This window comes from Silene latifolia, chromosome Y, assembly GCF_048544455.1.
Source record: "Silene latifolia isolate original U9 population chromosome Y, ASM4854445v1, whole genome shotgun sequence".
NCBI classification, from domain to species: Eukaryota; Viridiplantae; Streptophyta; class Magnoliopsida; order Caryophyllales; family Caryophyllaceae; genus Silene; species Silene latifolia.
This window is the reverse complement of record NC_133538.1, coordinates 349,415,995-349,424,869: the sequence shown is the minus strand read 5'-3', so window position 1 is coordinate 349,424,869 and position 8,875 is coordinate 349,415,995. Positions and strand designations below refer to the sequence as shown.

Here is an 8,875-nt window from a genome sequence, read left to right as displayed (position 1 = left end):
ACCACCTCCACAGTTGGTTAGAGGGTTAGAAGAATATGACCAAAGAAACTCGGTGATCGAAAATACTGAAACTATCAATATGAGAACCACCCTAGAACCACAAGAGCTTATGATAGGAACTACCTTAGATCCCGTAGGTGGACAAGGGTTCATTGACCTAATGATTGAGTTCAAATATGTTTTTGCATGGTTTTACAAATATATGCCGGGAAATGATAGGGAAATTGCAGAGCATAGGATCCCGATCAAACCAGGGTTCAAACCAGCAAAGCAGAAGCTACGCAAAATGCGTTCAGAGTGGTCTTTAAAGGTTAAGGAAGAAATTGATAAACAACTCAAAGTCGGGTTGATCAAGGTCGCCAATGTAGTGCTAGTACCGAAAAAACATGGTAAGGTTCGCGTGTGTGTGGACTTTCGGGATTTGAACAAAGCTAGTCTGAAGGACGACTTTCCATTACCTCACATCGATATCTTGGTTGACAATACTGCAAATCATGCATTACTATCTTTTATGGATGGATATGCCGATTACAATCAAATTAGAATGGCTGAGGAAGACATTAATAAGACAACATTTACGTCACAATGGGGAACCTATTGCTACACAGTAATTCCTTTCGGTTTGATAAATGCCATGGCGACATACCAGAGAATGGCAGCGACGTTGCTACATGATATGATGCATAAAAAAGTTGAAGTTTATGTTTATGACATGATATTCAAGTCAAAGGATCGTAGTGGCCATCTTGGGGTGCTATGAAAACTCTTTGAAAGATTGTGAGACTACAACATGAGACTGAATCCGCAGAAGTGTGCTTTCGGGGTTACCTTTGGCAAACTGTTGGGTCATATCATTAGCCACCGTGGCATAGAAGTAGACCCATCAAAGATAAAAGCTATTATGGAAATACCTCATCCCGAAACCGAGAAAGAAATTCGAGGTTTCCTGGGAAGAGTTCAATACATAAGCCATTTTATCGCGAAGTTGACAATGATTTGTGAGCCGATCTTTAAGAAACTGAAGGTCGGAGAACACGTTATGTGGGATGACCAGTGTCAGGCCGCGTTCAATAAAATAAAGGAAGTGTTATCTTTTCCACCAGTTTTAAGCCCACCAGTAGCCGGGTTGCCATTATCACTGTATCTAACTGTTACGGATACAGTGATGGGGTTATGTTATCCCAGACAGTTGACAAAGAAGAAAGAGTTATTTACTACATCAGTAAAAAGTTCTTAGACTACGAAATAAAGTATACACCTCTTGAAAAGACGTGTTTGGCCCTAGTCTGGGCAACGAAGAAATTAAGACGTTTAGCTACAGTGTGAGTGTCTACTCCAAAATGGATCCGATCAAGTACTTGTTTGAAAAACCAGTACTAAATGGAAGAATGTCAAGGTGGACCCTCATGTTATCAGAGTTCGATCTCAAGTATGTACCTTTAAAAGTGATCAAGGGAAGGGAAGTTGCCGATTTCCTTGCCTAAAACCCAATCGAAGAAACAGAAGTCGTCGACACTTGGTCATTTCCCGACGAAGACGTGGTTCACGTCGAGAATGACGTATGGGATTTATATTTCGATGGAGCATCGAACTATATAGGATATGGATTGGGCCATGGAAAATTAAAAGCCAAAGCTTGGCCCTATATCAAACCAGAATCGAAGAATTGGAAAAGTACTTTGAGGATATTCGATAAGTTCACCTCTCGAGAGAGGAAAATCAGTTTGCAGATGTGTTGTCCAAACTAGCTACCCTGAACAACATTCCCAACCACATGGACAGTATGCCAATATGTGTCGAACGAAGATCGTCACCTGCCTATGTGAATGCAATCGATGATGCCGAGGAAGGTGAAACTTAACCATTGTACACAGCCATTTTGAAATTCAAGAAACCAGGAGAGTATACTCCCGACGTTGACACGCATGGGAAGCGCGCTCTGCGAATGTTATCCGCCCAATTCATCAGGACCGATGATGGGCGATTATACAAGAAGATGGCTCAAGGTGTTTTGTTGCGATGCATCGATAAACCGACAGCTGAAAAGGTTATGGAGGAAGTCCCTGACGGTGAATGTGGGCCACACATAAATTCCCATATGTTAGTCCGTAAGATCATAAGGCTTGTTTATTATTGGACAACGATGGAAACAGATTGTTTAAAGTATGTCAGGCACTGTCACAATTGTCAGATATTTACAAATTTACAACATCATGGAACTCATTTCCAAGCCAAGACCGTGGTTATACTTGAAAAGTATAAAATCAAACATCACAAGTCATCACCATACCGAGCATAGACGAATGGTGCGGTAGAGGCTGCTAATAAAACAGTTACAGTCATTTTGAAGAAGATGTCTGACAACTACAAGAAGTGGCCAGAGAAGATACCCTTAGCATTATGAGGGTATAGAAATTCAATCAGAACAGCCACGGGAGCAACCCCGTATTACTTGGTATATGGAATGGAAGCGGTTTAACCAAATGAGCTGGAAGTACCATCCCTAAGGATCTTACTAGAAAGCCAGGTTCCTGAAGCAGATTGGGTTCAAGCAAGATATGATTCACTCGTTATGCTCGATGAGAGGCGTTTGAACGCGTCATACCACGTCCAACTCTACCAGAAAAGGACAAAAAGAGCTTTCACCCAAAAACGTGAAACCAAGGGGAATTAGCGAAGGAGACTTAGTTCTCAAGTCGGTTAGAGCTTTGTTACCTATTGACTCGAGGGGTAAGTTTAAACCATATTGGGCAGACCCTTATTTAGTAAAGAAGATTTTGTCAGGAGGCGTTGTTCGGTTAACAGATTTGAATGGGAATGACTTCATAAATCCTACGAATTTGGAGCAACTGAAGAAATACTATCATTGATGACCTCATTCTCAAATGTTATGAAATACTTTTTGAATTGCAAATGCTTTTTAAAATAAGTTGTGAGTTTGTTTGTCAACACTGCATGAAATATTTTATGTGAGAACTACGGACTCGGTTTGATTCTGTTGCAAAGCAGATACGTAGGCAACTCTTATTTAAGAGTACAACCAAAACATGTAAAATAAAAATGAAATTTTTGATGCGGAAAACCGGGGATTTCGAATAAATAATATTTTTTTTTCGGGCGAAGCCCGTTACAATATTTTATTCTGGGCGAAGCCCATCACACACAACTAAAAAGGAAAGCACAAAAACAGTAATAGTAATAGTAGATAATAATGTCGAAGACTACTGTTTGCTACCCTCAGTCGGGCCGCACGCCCCATCACGACGAGACGAAGTCTCACCCATGGGTTAGTTTGTGTCGTGTGTCAAGTGTCAAGTTTAGCAATTGTATTTATATCGAGTTGTATCTTTAATTCATTTGTTTGAAAATCGAGTCAACGAGAATCATCTGGGTTGTAATAGCTTAGCTTCCCAACGGCTCACCCACTCCCATCTAAGCTATGTCGTGAATGCTTGTTAGTATAGTTCAAATCAACCTTACGTGCTAAATCACTTAGACAAAGTAGATTAGATGCATTAAATGACTAGAAACCAAGCCCACATGTGGTGTTTTGCACTCTCATATAACGATCGTAGTCTTATCCAATTAGCCATCATAGTCCCAAGTAGAGGTTGTTATTGCAACGGGCGGGGGTGGGTGTTTTATTAACGAACTTCCCATCACGTACTTTTAACAACGAACTCAAATCTTGTTTTCAAAAATGGTTCCCAAATTTCCTTAAATTTGGTGGCGACTCCAAGACGATTTTCAACCCCATGGATAAATACCCTTCATTTTCCCCACATCCACACTAGTTAAGAGTACCTAGTGGTGTGATAACTCCTTGGCTACCGTTTATTCCAAGTTGACGTTTAACGCCATACAACCATCCATTCAATTCTACCATCATCATTTTGTCAACCAAAGGGAATGGGAACTATAATCGTCACAAATTAAGTTCAAATGCCAAGTGAAAATCAAAAGTTTGCAATTTTGTCAAAGAAATAAGGAGCACAAATTAGAGTCCTATGCTTTTTTAGGGTACCCTTAGTACATATGAGGTTACTCTCAATCTTCAAATGCTAGTTCAAAGCCGAAAAGCCCAATGCGTAATACCAAATGCCTATCGTCAAAAAGGGCAACAAAAGTGCTTGATGTCAAATGCTACAAAAATGGGGGGAAAATAACCCAAAAGACAACTACCGTTGTGAAACTCATATATCTCGAGTCCCTTTTATCCATTGATGGTCTTATCTTTGTTGCATGGTGGTGGATATAGGCTCTCCCGTACCCGAACACACCAAGAAAAATTCGTACCCATCCCCGCCCCACCACCCGTGGCGGTTACAAGTTTCCAAAACTATCCTCGCCCAACGGGCGGAAATATAAAACCATACCCGCCCCGCTTACCCATTAACCCGCTACACCATAATTTTATTCGATGAAATTTTTCGTAAAAGTTGATTTAATCACTATTAGTTTCAATTTTTTTTGAATTTATCTTTATAATTTTAGTTTTTCACGAAAGAAGTTGGTAAAAAACTTTATAAAACAGCTATTATTAACATTAAATCTTAATTATAGCTAAATAAGATCTAAAAAATTGTCATAATCGTATTAATTTTTTTAATGATTGGCGGGTAGGCGATTATGAGGCGGGTAAGATGCAAAATCTATCCCCGCCCCATTACCCATGGCGGGTACAATTTTCGTACCCGCACCCGCCCCACCACCCGCCAAAGCTCTACCCTTCCCTGCCCCAACTGGGGTGGGTGCGGGTCGGTACCCACTTGTACCCACCCCGTTGACATCCCTAGGTGGAGAGGGGATGACCGTTCCTTTTGTCTAAGCAATAGGGGGAATACCGCGATCCTCTAGTGTTTTCTAAAACCATAAGGACCTTGCTCTTGACGAAAGCATCTAGTAATTGTGGACGAACGTAGCCTAGTTTAACACTACTTGGAGGTGATTTATTTCTATCCTAACCTAGTTATTTGTAGAACTAGTATCTACGATGAACTATGTGCCCTTAAATTGTTTTATTTTTTAGCAATTTCCGCCACTTAGATGAGGAAAGTGGCTGTTCTTTTGTAGATGCATATTATGTTTCTTTATATGATAAATGTTTGGATGGATCGCCATTTTGCCAAGCCCGACCTTGCCATGCAAGAAGGCATTCTACCTCATGGATTTCTTGTTGTGAGTTGAAGGGGCGGAGTGAGACCCGCTTATTGTCTCACATCGACCATGTTATTAGGATAATTTAAATAAGGGTCATAGTTTTAGTCACCTCTTTACTCGGGACGAGCAAAGGTTAGGTTTGGGGATATTTTATGTGACTCGTATTTACGCACATTTAATCCCCTAAGTAGCTCTCGTTTCATATGTTTTTATGTGATTATTAGGGTCGTTTCTTGTCTTTAGCTTCCTATTATGCAAATTATATGAGGTTTGGTTCCTTTGTAGGAAGAGAGCATTAGCCTTGCTTAATTGGTGCATTACGGAGCTAAATTGATCGCATCTAACGACCAAGCAACAGAGAGGAGACCAAGACTAAAGGTCTAAGTCAATAAAGCAATTATCTAGGCAATGATGAGAAACCCCACTGTATACACCTCGTTTCTGCACATCCTGCCAAACACCCAGTGATGATTGGGCCGCATGTTTAGCATATATCGCGATTTTATGACGTTTTGTAAATTGGTTAATAAAAGGTAACTCATACACTTGTGGCTACCCCTTGGTTGTCATCTAGGTGTCAATAAAATGTTAGGATTATATCTTATTTTGAGTCCCATGTCACTTATTTAGGCTAAACTTAAAGTTTACATTACAAAATGTGTATTTCATTTAGCTAAAATGACAACCCGACATTTAGGCCTGTTTTACGAGGTGATAACGACTTTTTCGGGTCTGGCCTATTTCATAGAAAGTTCTAGATCTTTCTCTTAGCTTTACAACGTAACCGAAATTACCTTAATCTGAGTCTTGTAGAGAAAGTTATGCCTAAAATACGACAGGCTGTCAATCGCGTTTTCTTGCGCAGAAAAATACTACCCGAGAAAGGACGCCGCAAGTGATGCGCCTCTTCTAAGGAGTGCAGCTCCCACTGCGCCTTTTCTCAAGGCTTTATTTTCGTCCAAGTTTCCGTGTTTCAACCTAAGTCAGTTGTTTCATGATATTTTTTTCCTATTCCTTTCCAAATTCTACTCTTTCCATAATTCCTCCGTGTGATTAGTATAAATAGAGGCTTTCGCCACACATATTTTTCACGCGAGTGTCCGCCCTTCTCTTCTCCCTTTGCATTCTAAGACCACGCTCTTGTTTTTCAACGCCTACGTGCTTGATCAATCTACCACGTAAGCTTAGATAATTCTTGAAGAGTCTATTGATCCAAAATACTCAAGAGGGGGGGGGGGTGAATTGAGGATTTAAAACTTTTTAAAACTTTTCCGATTGTGTGTGTGCAATTAATTATTTAAAGTTTATTGATTAAACTTTAACTAATCAACTAACGATTGTAAGCAAAGTAAACGAAAGAACGAAACAAGAAGAGACACACGGATTTTGAAGTGGTTCAGTCTCACAAGTCGAAACCTACGTCCACTATTCTCGATTAATAAATTTAGTACCTTTCTACGGATTACAAATTTACTAACCCAACTCGTACAACTAACTCTAGCTGTAACTCAATGAGTACCGTTAAATACTCGAGTGACTAACTTACGCTAATAAGAAAGCACTAATGATTCTAACAAAGGTTCACGTTAATGAACAAGTTAAGAAATCAACTAAGCACTATTATCTTATAACGATAAATAAAGAACAAGTATACGAGTTTTGTAAACACACGACCTTTCAAAATTAGCAAATCGGTTTTCGTTAAAAACACACGGTTTGCTCTTTAAAATATGAAAACAATTTTTATGCTTAAGGTCTCTCTTTTAGATGTTGTAAATAGCAAAGTATTTATAGGCAAGGAAGAGGAAGGCTACACGGTTTCTACAAGAACCCTAATAACCGTAATAATAAGATATAATTACAAATTATATCTTCTTATTATCTCTTACCTAAAAGCCATAAAAGATAATAAAGAATATTCTAAAAGATAGAATATAATCTTTCCAAATATTATCTTTACCATAAATTCTAAGATTATGATAAGATTTCCTAAAACAAGAGTATCTTTTCTCATAAACAAATATATTAACTAAGATATAAGATATGTAAAGATATTATTATAGAATAAAATCTTTACCTAATATCTCATAGGCAACACGACATAACACGGCTCATAGGCTCGTGAACCATGCAAACCCTAATCTTAGTATATAATTAGAATTTAGGTTTTAGGAGAGGCTAGATGAAAACCCTAATTGATAGTAAAGTCCAACTCATAAGTTGACCCAATAACCATCAATTAACGCTAACAATATAACCGGACTCTCACTAAACCGGGCTTTATAAAATAAATACTTTCATTAAAACATATAAAATAAACTTTAAGAAATTGCAAAACAATTTTCGAACCATTTAAAAGTCGTGTATAAAAACTCAGCATTTCAATGTTATAGTAGAAGAGCTATAACATTGAACTCTTTTACTAGTAATGTTATAGCTGCAAAGCTATAACTTTACTAATTAAGAAACTCATTCTTTGATTACCATTACGAGATAATCACCTATACTATTCTAATCTTCAAGGAGATCTTCGAGTATAGGCTACATCATCATCCAAGCTTGATTAATCTTCTAGACGAACTTCGTCTTCACATAATACTTGAATGAATCTTTGAATTGTTTGATCTTGAACAAGGACTTGAACTTCTCATGTAATCATCACAATCCTCTTTGTTGCTTGTAACAGGTTAATGCAAAAACACTTAACAAACGATTACACGCAACAAATATATAAAATATAAAACACCTTGACATCATCAAAACATAAACACATAACCTATATGGTCCAACAAATTCCCCCTTTTTGATGATGGCAAGTCTCCTAAAATTGTGACTAATGAAAAAGTTCCCCCTCAATATAATACCGTTATCTTGATAATAAAGATTAACGCAAGATCAAGACAATTTTTCAAAAAACCGAAACTTTAAGGACTTTAAGAGACAATTGGTCTTGACAAAGAGCAAGCTTAGGTAGATGCTTACTATAGACGTTCTTTCCCCCTCTTGACATCATCGAAAAGTTAAGAACAAATCAAAAATGACTAGAATAATATAGGACGAGACAAGAGATAAAAACGCCATAAGAAAATAGAATAACATGCAAGACTAAAAGCATCCAAAAGATAATTAACATACAAACTAAGAATTAAACATGTCTAAAGCCAAAGTGGGCCGAATGATCACATGTCTAATAGAACACTTGGGCCATAACCACAAGTGTAATGCCAAAATGGGCCGAATAAAAGTTTGATTAACACACTACTAGATGAAATAAAAGAAAAGCTAATTAAGGTAAGGGCTAATGAGGGTAGGACGAGAGAAAATCAGATGTTGCGGGTCTTATACGGGTTCACGTAGTCGGGTCGAGTACGGTACTCCAAAGCATCCAGACGGTCGAAAGAACTCCTAACCAACTGTGAAAGAGTACCAATGCTCCTCTCAAAATTAAGGACCTTCAAGGAAAGAGCCTTCGTAGCTTCCAACGTAAGAGCTTGATCTCCCGCCATCGCTTTCCCGTGCATCACCAAAGCACCACCCTGACTCGTAAGGAAAGTGAGACGATCACCGTGTGGGAACACTTCCCCACGTATAGCCTTCAGCTCCCTCTTAAAACCCGCTAATCTCTTGTCCACATCCTCCATCCACGAGTACACCCGACTCGCATCCAAACCCGAGTCTAAAGACCGAGATGGTCCAACCCGTGACAATGCCGTAG

The 8,875-nt window shown here is 38.7% G+C and overlaps 1 protein-coding gene across 1 annotated transcript; it reads left to right on the top strand.

Annotated features, from left to right (window-relative positions):
* Positions 1-790: 790 nt before the first annotated feature.
* Positions 791-1,237, top strand: LOC141631611 (putative mitochondrial protein AtMg00860). Its single transcript, XM_074444259.1, has one exon. It carries the CDS (start codon positions 791-793, stop codon positions 1,235-1,237), a length of 447 nt encoding a protein of 148 aa, XP_074300360.1.
* Positions 1,238-8,875: the final 7,638 nt, after the last annotated feature.